The following is an 18,644-nucleotide window of genomic DNA, read 5'->3' as shown; positions in this document are numbered from 1 at the left end:
AACGCAAGACGGTTACTGCCATGGACGTCGTCTACGCATTGAAGAGGCAGGGACGAACACTCTACGGATTTGGCGGCTAGAATTTAACGGCCTCCTGCACCACAAAACAACGGCTCTTTTCAGAGCCACCACATTATCAAGAAAGAATACACTTAATGAAACAAGTTTCCACATCTCTTTCCTTTTCTTTATTACGGAACGTCATCATAAGTAGCACGTTTGAATCAATGCGCAATCTATCTATCTATATAACCACACTGTTCGTACATCTTTTAAGTTCAGATTTCTGTTTCGTGGCAATGCTCTTAAAACGCCCTCATTATACGCTTTACAGAGTTTACCGGTTGTAATTGAAGGTAATAGAATAATTATGGCATCCATTCGCTGATCACAGCCCCCAGTTGCAAATAGAGAGAGTGAGAGAGAGAGAGAGAGAGAGAGAGAGAAAGAAAGAAAGAGAGAGACGTTATTTTCATAAGTAAAGTTGTTGTCATACAATTGTAAAGTTGTTGTCATACAATTGTAAAGTTGTTGCTTTATGTGTAAAGTTGTTGCCTTTTTGGTAAAGTTGTTGCTCCCATAGTGGGCGGGTTGTATAAAGCAACAACATTACACATTTCTTTGGTGAAGTTGTTGCCTTTGCTCACAGATATTTCAGAGTTGTGAAGCTCACAATGCACATGCCGCCCCGCGCCTGGACATGGACTGGAATTTGGAGATACTACCAAGACAGTATCATTCAGAAAAAAAAAACAAACAAACAAACAAACAAACAAAAACAAAAACAGAAGATAAAAAAGACACACACACACACACACACACACCCACCAAAAAAAAAAAAAAACCACACACAAAAAAAAAAAAAAACAAACCCTGCTAATTATTGACTACATTGTATTATGAATAAAGTAGATTGTTTGGCTTCACCTGATATTGAGTTAAACTCACTAAAGAGGATAGATTCTATACCCTATTTTGCATATAGCCAATTTTACGCAGATTCAATACCCTCAATACAAAATGTGGGTAAGTCTGGACAATATCTTGCTGTCTGACATTGGCTTTTGGTATTGTGCAGTGGGAAACAAGCAGTCAATCAATCAATCAATCAATCAATCAATCAAGTAGGTAAAAAAAAAAAGAGTATCAGCAAAGTATGAATGCAAGAAGGTATGTTTTTTTTTTTCTAACGCAAAATGAATATTTACAAATAGATTTCAGCTTCAGCGTGTCAGCGAGCGGCGACGAAGGTAGATAACATGTGTAAGCTTAACACGCAATCAAAAGGAATAAGGGAAGTTAGCAGCTTTTTTTGCGAGATACGAAACAGAATATATATAGTTACAGGAGATTTTCTAGATCTAGTTTGATTACAAAGAGAAAAGAAAAGAAAAGTAAATGGTGATTTAATATTTGCAGAGAATATTATTCACGTTTTTCATTTTTACACGCAATTCGTGAACAAATTAAGGTAAAATTGGACAAAAATCTGTCTACTGCCATCTGGTGGCAGAAACCGTTATTCCACCACCGCGGCCGGCCGGCCGGCAGGCGGGGCCGTCACGCCCGCCTGAATCGATGCTTCTGCTAATCCTCATCTAATTTGCATGAACTGTGCGAGCGGATCCTCCAAACGCGTATAAAAGAGGAAAGGGGGCAGCTGACCATAACATTTCTCTTTCAAAGCTGCATCGAATTCGCATCCGCCTAGTCTCTAGTCAACGCTCACAATGGCTCCTCCATCCGGACAAGTTGCCAAGAAGGGTTCCAAGAAAGCTGCCAAGGCTCCCCGGCCCAATGCCGACAAGAAGAGGCGTAGGAAGAGGAAGGAGAGCTACGGCATCTACATCTACAAGGTTCTGAAGCAAGTCCACCCAGATACTGGAATTTCGAGTCGCGCCATGTCCATCATGAACAGCTTCGTCAACGACATTTTCGAACGCATCGCCGCCGAAGCTGCACGTCTCGGTCAGTACAACAAGAAGTCGACCATCAGCAGCCGTGAAGTGCAGACCGCAGTGCGCCTCCTTCTCCCCGGAGAACTGGCAAAGCACGCCGTCAGCGAGGGCACCAAAGCTGTCACCAAGTACACTACATCCAAGTAGATGTCCACAGTCGCCTATATCTCAAACGGCCCTTATCAGGGCCACCACATAACCAAGAAAGAATATCCCACTGTTGTATGAAAACCTAATCATATCCTAATTATAACGAATCGAAAAGCTAGTACTTTACCCACCAGAGAAATACAAATCATCGCTTGTTTATAGTGACTTCACATTGTATGCTTATTTATATTTGCTTCTCGTGTTCACTTAATGTATTCGTTAATTAGTTTATTGACAGCACCACCTGATTGAAACATGGTAAAATTAGGCAAACATATTACAGATTAATGTTTAAGACCCGCACAATATAGATTAACTTCCAATCAGCCAGCTCTTCCCTTTCGGGTAAAAGAGTGTATTAAATTACCACACCGCTTTATAGAATCGTCTTCTTAACGAGCTGTTGCTATATGAATCTATTCCAAATACCATCATGCACGTATAGTAATAATATCACTGTTACAGCAGCCTGCATACAGAAAATACAGTATATTATACGCCGCAATAATCATTGAATTCGCGAGCTGGTATCTCAACGGCGCCATCTACGGGAAGGCGTGAACAGGTTGAGCGGCGTGACCAACCATAGCGGACGGGACGGGTGGGGGCCGCCGCTGCGGGGCTGGTGCGCCCAGTTCGGACAAAGGAAATCACTGCTTGACCAATCACAGGCCACGGATTGGATCCGTCCCGGGTCTAGGGATCCATCGTCCGCGATATAAAATGGGAGCTGGATGTCCGGCGGTTTCATTCTCTTCCCAACTCCGCATCGAAAAATCTCCCCACTCGTTACCTGAAGAAAACATGGCTCGCACCAAGCAGACGGCTCGCAAGTCGACTGGAGGCAAGGCTCCTCGCAAGCAACTGGCTACGAAGGCTGCTCGCAAGAGTGCCCCCGCCACCGGAGGAGTGAAGAAACCTCATCGCTATAGGCCCGGCACAGTCGCACTTCGTGAGATTCGCCGCTACCAGAAGAGCACCGAACTTCTCATCCGCAAACTCCCCTTCCAGCGACTTGTTCGTGAGATTGCTCAGGATTTCAAGACCGAGCTGCGCTTCCAAAGTTCTGCTGTCATGGCCCTCCAAGAAGCGAGCGAGGCTTATCTCGTCGGTCTGTTCGAAGACACCAACCTGTGCGCCATCCACGCCAAGCGGGTTACCATCATGCCCAAGGACATTCAGCTGGCCCGTCGCATCCGGGGAGAGAGGGCGTAGAAAGAGGCCTGTCCTCCGTGGTCGCACCACACAACACAACGGCTCTTTTCAGAGCCACCACATTATCAAGAAAGAATATCATGGTTCATACAGGACAATATTCTGTTTGTTATTCTTAGTTTTAAAAAGTAGAGCCTTGGATGATGTTAGATCTTTATGTATTTAAAAGTGCACACGTAGTTGAACGGAAATGAAAAATGAGAACAAGAAAACCACAAAGATAAATGAAATGCACATAAAGTAGGGATATCTGCCCCCCCCCCCTTTCAAATGAAACGCAGTCTACGGTGATTATGTACCTAGCAAATCAATTCATATGTAACTGAGACGAGAAGGGGTCTGTAAGGTGCTTGATAGAGAGGAAGAGAGAGAGAGAGAGAGGGGGGGGGGAGAGGGATAGATAGGGAGACAGAAGGAGTGAAGGGAGGGGGGTAAGAAAAAGTAAAACTATGTGGTCAAGAAAAGGAAAAAAAAAAAAGATTGTGACGTTAATTCGGAGCCTTTTTACCAATGTGTTGACGTGATCTGAATGCTGATTCAACTGAAAGTGTGTATTCACAATTGCTTTATTGTGAAATATAATACATGGACAGCCGCCGCGATACAACTAGCTGCATTGAACTACTACACACTGTGCCGAGTTAGCCAGCAAGAGGGCAGCAAACAGCGCTTGTGTCCGCACTGGCAGCAGTAGCAGCTGCCCACTTCTGCCACCGGCTACGCTGATTGGTCGACCGGTCAACAAAAGGATCTTGACCCGCTGGATCCCCGAGCGGGGTATAAATGGGTGCGGAAACAATCGGCGGGGATCACACTCTCAGTTGAATCAGCATTCAGATCACGTCAACACATTTGTCTCTCCGTCTCCAATCATGTCTGGACGAGGAAAATCTGGCAAGGCTCGCACCAAGGCCAAGTCTCGATCATCACGCGCCGGCCTGCAGTTCCCCGTCGGCCGAGTTCATCGCTTCCTTCGTAAAGGCAACTACGCCCAGAGAGTAGGCGCTGGTGCACCAGTGTACCTAGCTGCTGTTCTGGAGTACCTGACCGCTGAGATTCTGGAGCTGGCCGGCAACGCCGCACGCGATAACAAGAAGACGAGGATCATCCCGCGACATCTTCAACTTGCCGTTCGCAACGACGAAGAGCTGAACAAGCTGCTGGGAGGCGTGACAATCGCTCAGGGTGGTGTACTGCCAAACATCCAGGCTGTGCTTCTGCCGAAGAAGACTGCAAAGTCCAGTTAGACACTTCACGGCGGCTCTTTTCAACCAAACGGCCCTTATCAGGGCCACCACATTTTCCAGAAAGAATACATTCAATTCATCATGCTATTTTGTGTTGTGTTGAGATTTCCGCTATATCTGTTTTTTTTTTCTTTTCTTTTCTTTTTCTTTTTTTTTCCTTTCTCTCTCTCTCTCTCTCTCTCTCTCTCTAATTATCCTTACTTGAATCACACATAAATAGGAAATGTAGAGAAAGGAAGAAATATAATGATAAATATGTAAGGTGACAATGCATGATATTATATAAGGAGACAAAATGGATAAGGGATATCTAGACCAAAGAATAAAGACTAAATATATAAGGTGGCAATACATACCATTAGATGAGGAGAGAATATGGAGTAAAGAATAAGCATAGACTAGAGTATGAAAATAAGCAAGAGTTAAGTACCAAGTTAATTTCGGAAGAATTTATGAATTTATGAAACGCACAGATGATAAATCGTCAGGCGAGGCCGTTCTGAGGTTAAAAAGAAGGTATTAAAATAAAAGAGTAATTTATCGACAACATAAGAACAGCACAGCCACATGTATGTAGGACGTTTGTGTGTTTGATTGCATTAATGCTCTAGTGTTTGTGCGTTTGCTGTCTAAAATTGTTGCAGTTTTCGGCATGTTGTAATATAAAACAGCTGCCTTAGGGAAACACGTGGATAAAACAAATGGAGCAGAAAAGTAAATCAAGTAATATGAAACAGAGAACAGATGTGGAAGCACATTAGGCAGAGCGTCTGCACGACGCCATGCCCGAGATGTCCGGTGATTCCTTCGAGGTACGCAATGAGCTGATAAAACGACAGTGCGAAGGTTGCGAGTCATTAGTTTTGTTCCACTACTCTCTGACTCACTACGTATCGCATCGATTGTTATCGTGATGGCGGCTTCGGAAGCAGCAAAGAAGACGACCAAGAAGAAAGCGCCCGAGCATCCACCGACCCAGGTGATGGTCAATGCTGCTATCGGCGCACTGAAGGAGCGGAATGGATCATCGCTTCAGGCCATTAAGAAGTACATCGCAGCCAACTACAAAGTAGGCGATATGGACCGACAGACCATCTTCATCAAGCGAGCTCTGCGGAAAGGGGTTGCCAACGAGACACTGGTTCAGACGAAAGGTGTCGGGGCATCTGGCTCTTTCAAGCTGAACGTCAAGGCAGCAAAGGCAGAGGCGGCGGAGAAGGCACGAAAAGAGAAGCAGAAGGCAAAGGTCAAGGCTGACCGCGAGAAGGCAAAGGCAAAGGCAGCCGCAAAGAAAGAGAAGGCGGTCGCCAAGAAGGCCAAAGCTGCAGCAGAAAAGAAGGAGAAGAAGAAGAAGGCGACAAAGAAGAAGCCGGCGAAGAAGACAGCAACCAAGTCGGAGAAAACGAAGACGCCCAAGAAGAAGACCGCAGCAAAGAAGCCATCCAAGAAGGCAACCCCGAAGAAAGTGGCGAAGAAGACGACGACCAAATCCAAGGCGGCAAAACCAAAGAAGCCTGCTGCCAAGAAGGGTGCCAAATAAGTTTATTTGCACCTCACACCAAAAATCAAACGGCTCTTTTAAGAGCCACCACAAACCCAAGAAAGAATAATTGTTGCAGTATCAACCAGTCGATGGAAAGATGCACTGAGAAAAGAAAGAAAAAAAAAAAGAAGGAAATACACGAAACGGGGAAATAGAAAGGAATAGTTTACAAAAACAGAAATCATTCTATATTGGTGAATTTATGTTGAAAAGGAGAGAATGGTAGATGAAGGCACAATTGAGGAGTTTTATGTGTTACTCAAGAGCAAACAATTGTGTGAGAGCTAGCGAAAATAGGCTAAACAGAATGCGAGCGGGGGGAGGGTGATGGTTTTCGTTTGGGAGAGAAGTTTTACTCTGAAAAATCGTTTCAAGCTCGAAATTATGTGAGTGTGAGTGTGTGTATATATGTATATGTATATGTATATATCTGCCACTCCATATCTATGTAGCTTTGTGCTGTCAATATTATCATATGTGTATTTTATTTGTTCATTTCTTTAGGTAATGTGCGACAGAGTAATGTATGTGATGTGACACAGTGCCCGTCCGACTCGCGGTGCTGGTCTGGTCAACGCAACGAACGGCCGTGAGGTGGCGCACTCGATCCAGCCGGATCTCGTGCAGGCGGATCGTGGGCTGGCCGCGGCGGACAGTAGGAGAATGGGGCGTCGCCCTCCATGTCCGCAAAGCGGTTACTTAACCCTGTTCGGTCATTGGGAGCGTCATCATTCGGCTTTTGGATCTCTCATCAGCTAAACCACAATCAACTCACGCCATCATGTCTGGACGCGGTAAAGGAGGCAAAGGACTAGGAAAGGGAGGAGCAAAGCGGCACCGCAAAGTTCTTCGAGATAACATCCAGGGCATCACCAAGCCAGCCATCCGTCGTCTGGCAAGAAGGGGCGGCGTGAAGCGAATCTCGGGCCTCATCTACGAAGAAACCCGCGGAGTCCTGAAAGTCTTCCTTGAGAACGTGATCCGCGATGCAGTGACATACTGCGAGCATGCCAAACGCAAGACGGTTACTGCCATGGACGTCGTCTACGCATTGAAGAGGCAGGGACGAACACTCTACGGATTTGGCGGCTAGAATTTAACGGCCTCCTGCACCACAAAACAACGGCTCTTTTCAGAGCCACCACATTATCAAGAAAGAATACACTTAATGAAACAAGTTTCCACATCTCTTTCCTTTTCTTTATTACGGAACGTCATCATAAGTAGCACGTTTGAATCAATGCGCAATCTATCTATCTATATAACCACACTGTTCGTACATCTTTTAAGTTCAGATTTCTGTTTCGTGGCAATGCTCTTAAAACGCCCTCATTATACGCTTTACAGAGTTTACCGGTTGTAATTGAAGGTAATAGAATAATTATGGCATCCATTCGCTGATCACAGCCCCCAGTTGCAAATAGAGAGAGTGAGAGAGAGAGAGAGAGAGAGAGAGAGAAAGAAAGAAAGAGAGAGACGTTATTTTCATAAGTAAAGTTGTTGTCATACAATTGTAAAGTTGTTGTCATACAATTGTAAAGTTGTTGCTTTATGTGTAAAGTTGTTGCCTTTTTGGTAAAGTTGTTGCTCCCATAGTGGGCGGGTTGTATAAAGCAACAACATTACACATTTCTTTGGTGAAGTTGTTGCCTTTGCTCACAGATATTTCAGAGTTGTGAAGCTCACAATGCACATGCCGCCCCGCGCCTGGACATGGACTGGAATTTGGAGATACTACCAAGACAGTATCATTCAGAAAAAAAAAAACAAACAAACAAACAAACAAACAAAAACAAAAACAGAAGATAAAAAAGACACACACACACACACACACACACCCACCAAAAAAAAAAAAAAAACCACACACAAAAAAAAAAAAAAACAAACCCTGCTAATTATTGACTACATTGTATTATGAATAAAGTAGATTGTTTGGCTTCACCTGATATTGAGTTAAACTCACTAAAGAGGATAGATTCTATACCCTATTTTGCATATAGCCAATTTTACGCAGATTCAATACCCTCAATACAAAATGTGAGTAAGTCTGGACAATATCTTGCTGTCTGACATTGGCTTTTGGTATTGTGCAGTGGGAAACAAGCAGTCAATCAATCAATCAATCAATCAATCAATCAAGTAGGTAAAAAAAAAAAGAGTATCAGCAAAGTATGAATGCAAGAAGGTATGTTTTTTTTTTCTAACGCAAAATGAATATTTACAAATAGATTTCAGCTTCAGCGTGTCAGCGAGCGGCGACGAAGGTAGATAACATGTGTAAGCTTAACACGCAATCAAAAGGAATAAGGGAAGTTAGCAGCTTTTTTTGCGAGATACGAAACAGAATATATATAGTTACAGGAGATTTTCTAGATCTAGTTTGATTACAAAGAGAAAAGAAAAGAAAAGTAAATGGTGATTTAATATTTGCAGAGAATATTATTCACGTTTTTCATTTTTACACGCAATTCGTGAACAAATTAAGGTAAAATTGGACAAAAATCTGTCTACTGCCATCTGGTGGCAGAAACCGTTATTCCACCACCGCGGCCGGCCGGCCGGCAGGCGGGGCCGTCACGCCCGCCTGAATCGATGCTTCTGCTAATCCTCATCTAATTTGCATGAACTGTGCGAGCGGATCCTCCAAACGCGTATAAAAGAGGAAAGGGGGCAGCTGACCATAACATTTCTCTTTCAAAGCTGCATCGAATTCGCATCCGCCTAGTCTCTAGTCAACGCTCACAATGGCTCCTCCATCCGGACAAGTTGCCAAGAAGGGTTCCAAGAAAGCTGCCAAGGCTCCCCGGCCCAATGCCGACAAGAAGAGGCGTAGGAAGAGGAAGGAGAGCTACGGCATCTACATCTACAAGGTTCTGAAGCAAGTCCACCCAGATACTGGAATTTCGAGTCGCGCCATGTCCATCATGAACAGCTTCGTCAACGACATTTTCGAACGCATCGCCGCCGAAGCTGCACGTCTCGGTCAGTACAACAAGAAGTCGACCATCAGCAGCCGTGAAGTGCAGACCGCAGTGCGCCTCCTTCTCCCCGGAGAACTGGCAAAGCACGCCGTCAGCGAGGGCACCAAAGCTGTCACCAAGTACACTACATCCAAGTAGATGTCCACAGTCGCCTATATCTCAAACGGCCCTTATCAGGGCCACCACATAACCAAGAAAGAATATCCCACTGTTGTATGAAAACCTAATCATATCCTAATTATAACGAATCGAAAAGCTAGTACTTTACCCACCAGAGAAATACAAATCATCGCTTGTTTATAGTGACTTCACATTGTATGCTTATTTATATTTGCTTCTCGTGTTCACTTAATGTATTCGTTAATTAGTTTATTGACAGCACCACCTGATTGAAACATGGTAAAATTAGGCAAACATATTACAGATTAATGTTTAAGACCCGCACAATATAGATTAACTTCCAATCAGCCAGCTCTTCCCTTTCGGGTAAAAGAGTGTATTAAATTACCACACCGCTTTATAGAATCGTCTTCTTAACGAGCTGTTGCTATATGAATCTATTCCAAATACCATCATGCACGTATAGTAATAATATCACTGTTACAGCAGCCTGCATACAGAAAAAAAAAAATCTCGTTCGGAATGATGTTTTCAGTATATTATACGCCGCAATAATCATTGAATTCGCGAGCTGGTATCTCAACGGCGCCATCTACGGGAAGGCGTGAACAGGTTGAGCGGCGTGACCAACCATAGCGGACGGGACGGGTGGGGGCCGCCGCTGCGGGGCTGGTGCGCCCAGTTCGGACAAAGGAAATCACTGCTTGACCAATCACAGGCCACGGATTGGATCCGTCCCGGGTCTAGGGATCCATCGTCCGCGATATAAAATGGGAGCTGGATGTCCGGCGGTTTCATTCTCTTCCCAACTCCGCATCGAAAAATCTCCCCACTCGTTACCTGAAGAAAACATGGCTCGCACCAAGCAGACGGCTCGCAAGTCGACTGGAGGCAAGGCTCCTCGCAAGCAACTGGCTACGAAGGCTGCTCGCAAGAGTGCCCCCGCCACCGGAGGAGTGAAGAAACCTCATCGCTATAGGCCCGGCACAGTCGCACTTCGTGAGATTCGCCGCTACCAGAAGAGCACCGAACTTCTCATCCGCAAACTCCCCTTCCAGCGACTTGTTCGTGAGATTGCTCAGGATTTCAAGACCGAGCTGCGCTTCCAAAGTTCTGCTGTCATGGCCCTCCAAGAAGCGAGCGAGGCTTATCTCGTCGGTCTGTTCGAAGACACCAACCTGTGCGCCATCCACGCCAAGCGGGTTACCATCATGCCCAAGGACATTCAGCTGGCCCGTCGCATCCGGGGAGAGAGGGCGTAGAGAGAGGCCTGTCCTCCGTGGTCGCACCACACAACACAACGGCTCTTTTCAGAGCCACCACATTATCAAGAAAGAATATCATGGTTCATACAGGACAATATTCTGTTTGTTATTCTTAGTTTTAAAAAGTAGAGCCTTGGATGATGTTAGATATTTATGTATTTAAAAGTGCACACGTAGTTGAACGGAAATGAAAAATGAGAACAAGAAAACCACAAAGATAAATGAAATGCACGTAAAGTAGGGATATCTGCCCCCCCCCCCCCCTTCAAATGAAACGCAGTCTACGGTGATTATGTACCTAGCAAATCAATTCATATGTAACTGAGACGAGAAGGGGTCTGTAAGGTGCTTGATAGAGAGGAAGAGAGAGAGAGAGAGAGGGGGGGGGGAGAGGGATAGATAGGGAGACAGAAGGAGTGAAGGGAGGGGGGTAAGAAAAAGTAAAACTATGTGGTCAAGAAAAGGAAAAAAAAAAAAGATTGTGACGTTAATTCGGAGCCTTTTTACCAATGTGTTGACGTGATCTGAATGCTGATTCAACTGAAAGTGTGTATTCACAATTGCTTTATTGTGAAATATAATACATGGACAGCCGCCGCGATACAACTAGCTGCATTGAACTACTACACACTGTGCCGAGTTAGCCAGCAAGAGGGCAGCAAACAGCGCTTGTGTCCGCACTGGCAGCAGTAGCAGCTGCCCACTTCTGCCACCGGCTACGCTGATTGGTCGACCGGTCAACAAAAGGATCTTGACCCGCTGGATCCCCGAGCGGGGTATAAATGGGTGCGGAAACAATCGGCGGGGATCACACTCTCAGTTGAATCAGCATTCAGATCACGTCAACACATTTGTCTCTCCGTCTCCAATCATGTCTGGACGAGGAAAATCTGGCAAGGCTCGCACCAAGGCCAAGTCTCGATCATCACGCGCCGGCCTGCAGTTCCCCGTCGGCCGAGTTCATCGCTTCCTTCGTAAAGGCAACTACGCCCAGAGAGTAGGCGCTGGTGCACCAGTGTACCTAGCTGCTGTTCTGGAGTACCTGACCGCTGAGATTCTGGAGCTGGCCGGCAACGCCGCACGCGATAACAAGAAGACGAGGATCATCCCGCGACATCTTCAACTTGCCGTTCGCAACGACGAAGAGCTGAACAAGCTGCTGGGAGGCGTGACAATCGCTCAGGGTGGTGTACTGCCAAACATCCAGGCTGTGCTTCTGCCGAAGAAGACTGCAAAGTCCAGTTAGACACTTCACGGCGGCTCTTTTCAACCAAACGGCCCTTATCAGGGCCACCACATTTTCCAGAAAGAATACATTCAATTCATCATGCTATTTCGTGTTGTGTTGAGATTTCCGCTATATCTGTTTTTTTTTTCTTTTCTTTTCTTTTTATTTTTTTTTCCTTTCTCTCTCTCTCTCTCTCTCTCTCTCTCTCTAATTATCCTTACTTGAATCACACATAAATAGGAAATGTAGAGAAAGGAAGAAATATAATGATAAAAAAGGAAGAAATATAATGATAAATATATAAGGTGACAATGCATGATATTATATAAGGAGACAAAATAGAATAAAGACTAAATATATAAGGTGGCAATACATACCATTAGATGAGGAGAGAATATGGAGTAAAGAATAAGCACAGACTAGAGTATGAAAATAAGCAAGAGTTAAGTACCAAGTTAATTTCGGAAGAATTTATGAATTTATGAAATGCACAGATGATAAATCGTCAGGCGAGGCCGTTCTGAGGTTAAAAAGAAGGTATTAAAATAAAAGAGTAATTTATCGACAACATAAGAACAGCACAGCCACATGTATGTAGGAAGTTTGTGTGTTTGATTGCATTAATGCTCTAGTGTTTGTGCGTTTGCTGTCTAAAATTGTTGCAGTTTTCGGCATGTTGTAATATAAAACAGCTGCCTTAGGGAAACACGTGGATAAAACAAATGGAGCAGAAAAGTAAATCAAGTAATATGAAACAGAGAACAGATGTGGAAGCACATTAGGCAGAGCGTCTGCACGACGCCATGCCCGAGATGTCCGGTGATTCCTTCGAGGTACGCAATGAGCTGATAAAACGACAGCGCGAAGGTTGCTAGTCATTAGTTTTGTTCCACTACTCTCTGACTCACTACGTATCGCATCGATTGTTATCGTGATGGCGGCTTCGGAAGCAGCAAAGAAGACGACCAAGAAGAAAGCGCCCGAGCATCCACCGACCCAGGTGATGGTCAATGCTGCTATCGGCGCACTGAAGGAGCGGAATGGATCATCGCTTCAGGCCATTAAGAAGTACATCGCAGCCAACTACAAAGTAGGCGATATGGACCGACAGACCATCTTCATCAAGCGAGCTCTGCGGAAAGGGGTTGCCAACGAGACACTGGTTCAGACGAAAGGTGTCGGGGCATCTGGCTCTTTCAAGCTGAACGTCAAGGCAGCAAAGGCAGAGGCGGCGGAGAAGGCACGAAAAGAGAAGCAGAAGGCAAAGGTCAAGGCTGACCGCGAGAAGGCAAAGGCAAAGGCAGCCGCAAAGAAAGAGAAGGCGGTCGCCAAGAAGGCCAAAGCTGCAGCAGAAAAGAAGGAGAAGAAGAAGAAGAAGGCGACAAAGAAGAAGCCGGCGAAGAAGACAGCAACCAAGTCGGAGAAAACGAAGACGCCCAAGAAGAAGACCGCAGCAAAGAAGCCATCCAAGAAGGCAACCCCCAAGAAAGTGGCGAAGAAGACGACGACCAAATCCAAGGCGGCAAAACCAAAGAAGCCTGCTGCCAAGACAATATCTTGCTGTCTGACATTGGATTTTGGTATTGTGCAGTGGGAAACAAGCAGTCAATCAATCAATCAATCAATCAATCAATCAAGTAGGTAAAAAAAAAGGAGTATCAGCAAAGTACGAATGCAAGAAGGTATGTTTGTTTGTTTTTTGTAACGCAAAATAAATATTTACAAATAGATTTCAGCTTCAGCGTGTCAGCAAGCGGCGACGAAGGTAGATAACATGTGTAAACTTAACACGCAATCAAAAGGAATAAGGGAAGTTAGCAGCTTTTTTGCGAGATACGAAACAGAATATATATAGTTACAGGAGATTTTCTAGATCTAGTTTGATTACAAAGAGAAAAGAAAAGAAAAGTAAATGATGATTTAATATTTGCAGAGAATATTATTCACGTTTTTCATTTCTACACGCAATTCAAGAACAAATTAGGGTAAAATTGGACAAAAATCTGTCTACTGCCATCTGGTGGCAGAAACCGTTATTCCACCACCGCGGCCGGCCGGCCGGCAGGCGGGGCCGTCACGCCCGCCTGAATCGATGCTTCTGCTAATCCTCATCTAATTTGCATGAACTGTGCGAGCGGATCCTCCGAACGCGTATAAAAGAGGAAAGGGGGCAGCTGACCATAACATTTCTCTTTCAAAGCTGCATCGAATTCGCATCCGCCTAGTCTAGTCAACGCTCACAATGGCTCCTCCATCCGGACAAGTTGCCAAGAAGGGTTCCAAGAAAGCTGCCAAGGCTCCCCGGCCCAATGCCGACAAGAAGAGGCGTAGGAAGAGGAAGGAGAGCTACGGCATCTACATCTACAAGGTTCTGAAGCAAGTCCACCCAGATACTGGAATTTCGAGTCGCGCCATGTCCATCATGAACAGCTTCGTCAACGACATTTTCGAACGCATCGCCGCCGAAGCTGCACGTCTCGGTCAGTACAACAAGAAGTCGACCATCAGCAGCCGTGAAGTGCAGACCGCAGTGCGCCTCCTTCTCCCCGGAGAACTGGCAAAGCACGCCGTCAGCGAGGGCACCAAAGCTGTCACCAAGTACACTACATCCAAGTAGATGTCCACAGTCGCCTATATCTCAAACGGCCCTTATCAGGGCCACCACATAACCAAGAAAGAATATCCCACTGTTGTATGAAATCCTAATCATATCCTAACTATAACGAATCGAAAAGCTAGTACTTTACCCACCAGAGAAATACAAATCATCGCTTGTTTACAGTGACTTCACATTGTATGCTTATTTATATTTGCTTCTCGTGTTCACTTAATGTATTCGTTAATTAGTTTAATGACAGCACCACCTGATCGAAACATGGTAAAAATATGCAAACATATTACAGATTAATGTTTAAGACCCGCACAATATAGATATATAACTTCCAATCAGCCAGCTCTTCCCTTTCGGGTAAAAGAGTGTATTAAATTACCACACCGCTTTATACAATCGTCTTCTTAACGAGCTGTTGCTATATGAATCTATTCCAAATACCATCATGCACGTATAGTAATAATATCACTGTTACAGCAGCCTGCATACAGAAAAAAAAAAATCGTTCGGAATGATGTTTTCAGTATATTATACGCCGCAATAATCATTGAATTCGCGAGCTGGTATCTCAACGGCGCCATCTACGGGAAGGCGTGAACAGGTTGAGCGGCGTGACCAACCATAGTGGACGGGACGGGTGGGGGCCGCCGCTGCGGGGCTGGTGCGCCCAGATCGGACAAAGGAAATCACTGCTTGACCAATCACAGGCCACGGATTGGATCCGTCCCGGGTCTAGGGATCCATCGTCCGCGATATAAAATGGGAGCTGGATGTCCGGCGGTTTCATTCTCTTCCCAACTCCGCATCGAAAAAACTCCGCACTCGTTACCTGAAGAAAACATGGCTCGCACCAAGCAGACGGCTCGCAAGTCGACTGGAGGCAAGGCTCCTCGCAAGCAACTGGCTACGAAGGCTGCTCGCAAGAGTGCCCCCGCCACCGGAGGAGTGAAGAAACCTCATCGCTATAGGCCCGGCACAGTCGCACTTCGTGAGATTCGCCGCTACCAGAAGAGCACCGAACTTCTCATCCGCAAACTCCCCTTCCAGCGACTTGTTCGTGAGATTGCTCAGGATTTCAAGACCGAGCTGCGCTTCCAAAGTTCTGCTGTCATGGCCCTCCAAGAAGCGAGCGAGGCTTATCTCGTCGGTCTGTTCGAAGACACCAACCTGTGCGCCATCCACGCCAAGCGGGTTACCATCATGCCCAAGGACATTCAGCTGGCCCGTCGCATCCGGGGAGAGAGGGCGTAGAGAGAGGCCTGTCCTCCGTGGTCGCACCACACAACACAACGGCTCTTTTCAGAGCCACCACATTATCAAGAAAGAATATCATGGTTCATACAGGACAATATTCTGTTTGTTATTCTTAGTTTTAAAAAGTAGAGCCTTGGATGATGTTAGATATTTATGTATTTAAAAGTGCACACGTAGTTGAACGGAAATGAAAAATGAGAACAAGAAAACCACAAAGATAAATGAAATGCACGTAAAGTAGGGATATCTGCCCCCCCCCCTTCAAATGAAACGCAGTCTACGGTGATTATTTCTCATTTCTCTTTCAAAGCTGCATCGAATTCGCATCCGCCTAGTCTCTAGTCAACGCTCACAATGGCTCCTCCATCCGGACAAGTTGCCAAGAAGGGTTCCAAGAAAGCTGCCAAGGCTCCCCGGCCCAATGCCGACAAGAAGAGGCGTAGGAAGAGGAAGGAGAGCTACGGCATCTACATCTACAAGGTTCTGAAGCAAGTCCACCCAGATACTGGAATTTCGAGTCGCGCCATGTCCATCATGAACAGCTTCGTCAACGACATTTTCGAACGCATCGCCGCCGAAGCTGCACGTCTCGGTCAGTACAACAAGAAGTCGACCATCAGCAGCCGTGAAGTGCAGACCGCAGTGCGCCTCCTTCTCCCCGGAGAACTGGCAAAGCACGCCGTCAGCGAGGGCACCAAAGCTGTCACCAAGTACACTACATCCAAGTAGATGTCCACAGTCGCCTATATCTCAAACGGCCCTTATCAGGGCCACCACATAACCAAGAAAGAATATCCCACTGTTGTATGAAAACCTAATCATATCCTAATTATAACGAATCGAAAAGCTAGTACTTTACCCACCAGAGAAATACAATCATCGCTTGTTTATAGTGACTTCACATTGTATGCTTATTTATATTTGCTTCTCGTGTTCACTTAATGTATTCGTTAATTAGTTTATTGACAGCACCACCTGATTGAAACATGGTAAAATTAGGCAAACATATTACAGATTAATGTTTAAGACCCGCACAATATAGATTAACTTCCAATCAGCCAGCTCTTCCCTTTCGGGTAAAAGAGTGTATTAAATTACCACACCGCTTTATAGAATCGTCTTCTTAACGAGCTGTTGCTATATGAATCTATTCCAAATACCATCATGCACGTATAGTAATAATATCACTGTTACAGCAGCCTGCATACAGAAAAAAAAAAAAATCTCGTTCGGAATGATGTTTTCAGTATATTATACGCCGCAATAATCATTGAATTCGCGAGCTGGTATCTCAACGGCGCCATCTACGGGAAGGCGTGAACAGGTTGAGCGGCGTGACCAACCATAGCGGACGGGACGGGTGGGGGCCGCCGCTGCGGGGCTGGTGCGCCCAGTTCGGACAAAGGAAATCACTGCTTGACCAATCACAGGCCACGGATTGGATCCGTCCCGGGTCTAGGGATCCATCGTCCGCGATATAAAATGGGAGCTGGATGTCCGGCGGTTTCATTCTCTTCCCAACTCCGCATCGAAAAATCTCCCCACTCGTTACCTGAAGAAAACATGGCTCGCACCAAGCAGACGGCTCGCAAGTCGACTGGAGGCAAGGCTCCTCGCAAGCAACTGGCTACGAAGGCTGCTCGCAAGAGTGCCCCCGCCACCGGAGGAGTGAAGAAACCTCATCGCTATAGGCCCGGCACAGTCGCACTTCGTGAGATTCGCCGCTACCAGAAGAGCACCGAACTTCTCATCCGCAAACTCCCCTTCCAGCGACTTGTTCGTGAGATTGCTCAGGATTTCAAGACCGAGCTGCGCTTCCAAAGTTCTGCTGTCATGGCCCTCCAAGAAGCGAGCGAGGCTTATCTCGTCGGTCTGTTCGAAGACACCAACCTGTGCGCCATCCACGCCAAGCGGGTTACCATCATGCCCAAGGACATTCAGCTGGCCCGTCGCATCCGGGGAGAGAGGGCGTAGAGAGAGGCCTGTCCTCCGTGGTCGCACCACACAACACAACGGCTCTTTTCAGAGCCACCACATTATCAAGAAAGAATATCATGGTTCATACAGGACAATATTCTGTTTGTTATTCTTAGTTTTAAAAAGTAGAGCCTTGGATGATGTTAGATATTTATGTATTTAAAAGTGCACACGTAGTTGAACGGAAATGAAAAATGAGAACAAGAAAACCACAAAGATAAATGAAATGCACGTAAAGTAGGGATATCTGCCCCCCCCCCCCTTCAAATGAAACGCAGTCTACGGTGATTATGTACCTAGCAAATCAATTCATATGTAACTGAGACGAGAAGGGGTCTGTAAGGTGCTTGATAGAGAGGAAGAGAGAGAGAGAGAGAGGGGGGGGGGAGAGGGATAGATAGGGAGACAGAAGGAGTGAAGGGAGGGGGGTAAGAAAAAGTAAAACTATGTGGTCAAGAAAAGGAAAAAAAAAAAGATTGTGACGTTAATTCGGAGCCTTTTTACCAATGTGTTGACGTGATCTGAATGCTGATTCAACTGAAAGTGTGTATTCACAATTGCTTTATTGTGAAATATAATACATGGACAGCCGCCGCGATACAACTAGCTGCATTGAACTACTACACACTGTGCCGAGTTAGCCAGCAAGAGGGCAGCAAACAGCGCTTGTGTCCGCACTGGCAGCAGTAGCAGCTGCCCACTTCTGCCACCGGCTACGCTGATTGGTCGACCGGTCAACAAAAGGATCTTGACCCGCTGGATCCCCGAGCGGGGTATAAATGGGTGCGGAAACAATCGGCGGGGATCACACTCTCAGTTGAATCAGCATTCAGATCACGTCAACACATTTGTCTCTCCGTCTCCAATCATGTCTGGACGAGGAAAATCTGGCAAGGCTCGCACCAAGGCCAAGTCTCGATCATCACGCGCCGGCCTGCAGTTCCCCGTCGGCCGAGTTCATCGCTTCCTTCGTAAAGGCAACTACGCCCAGAGAGTAGGCGCTGGTGCACCAGTGTACCTAGCTGCTGTTCTGGAGTACCTGACCGCTGAGATTCTGGAGCTGGCCGGCAACGCCGCACGCGATAACAAGAAGAC

The 18,644-nt window shown here is 45.9% G+C and overlaps 6 protein-coding genes across 6 annotated transcripts; all 6 read left to right on the top strand.

The window, feature by feature from the left end:
* Nucleotides 1–1,730: 1,730 nt before the first annotated feature.
* LOC140226446 (histone H2B.2, embryonic) lies at nt 1,731–2,105 on the top strand. The gene has a single exon (XM_072306911.1). The coding sequence runs from the start codon at nt 1,731–1,733 to the stop codon at nt 2,103–2,105; it is 375 nt and encodes a 124-aa protein (XP_072163012.1).
* Nucleotides 2,106–8,857: 6,752 nt separating this feature from the next.
* Nucleotides 8,858–9,232, top strand: LOC140226445 (histone H2B.2, embryonic). Its single transcript, XM_072306910.1, has one exon. The coding sequence runs from the start codon at nt 8,858–8,860 to the stop codon at nt 9,230–9,232; it is 375 nt and encodes a 124-aa protein (XP_072163011.1).
* A 3,409-nt stretch (nt 9,233–12,641) lies between these two features.
* LOC140246582 (uncharacterized) lies at nt 12,642–13,795 on the top strand. The gene is made up of 2 exons (XM_072325924.1): nt 12,642–13,297; nt 13,735–13,795. The coding sequence occupies exons 1-2, from the start codon at nt 12,642–12,644 to the stop codon at nt 13,793–13,795; spliced, it is 717 nt and encodes a 238-aa protein (XP_072182025.1).
* A 154-nt stretch (nt 13,796–13,949) lies between these two features.
* Nucleotides 13,950–14,324, top strand: LOC140226466 (histone H2B.2, embryonic). The gene has a single exon (XM_072306931.1). The coding sequence runs from the start codon at nt 13,950–13,952 to the stop codon at nt 14,322–14,324; it is 375 nt and encodes a 124-aa protein (XP_072163032.1).
* An 834-nt stretch (nt 14,325–15,158) lies between these two features.
* On the top strand, nt 15,159–15,569 carry LOC140246581 (histone H3, embryonic). The gene has a single exon (XM_072325923.1). The coding sequence runs from the start codon at nt 15,159–15,161 to the stop codon at nt 15,567–15,569; it is 411 nt and encodes a 136-aa protein (XP_072182024.1).
* Nucleotides 15,570–15,926: 357 nt separating this feature from the next.
* On the top strand, nt 15,927–16,301 carry LOC140226468 (histone H2B.2, embryonic). The gene has a single exon (XM_072306932.1). It carries the CDS (start codon nt 15,927–15,929, stop codon nt 16,299–16,301), a length of 375 nt encoding a protein of 124 aa, XP_072163033.1.
* The last annotated feature ends 2,343 nt before the right edge of the window (nt 16,302–18,644 follow it).

This window comes from Diadema setosum, chromosome 3 (assembly GCF_964275005.1).
Source record: "Diadema setosum chromosome 3, eeDiaSeto1, whole genome shotgun sequence".
In the NCBI taxonomy this organism is placed as follows: Eukaryota; Metazoa; Echinodermata; class Echinoidea; order Diadematoida; family Diadematidae; genus Diadema; species Diadema setosum.
Note: the sequence above shows the minus strand (reverse complement) of the source record. Positions and strands in the feature narration are given on the sequence as shown.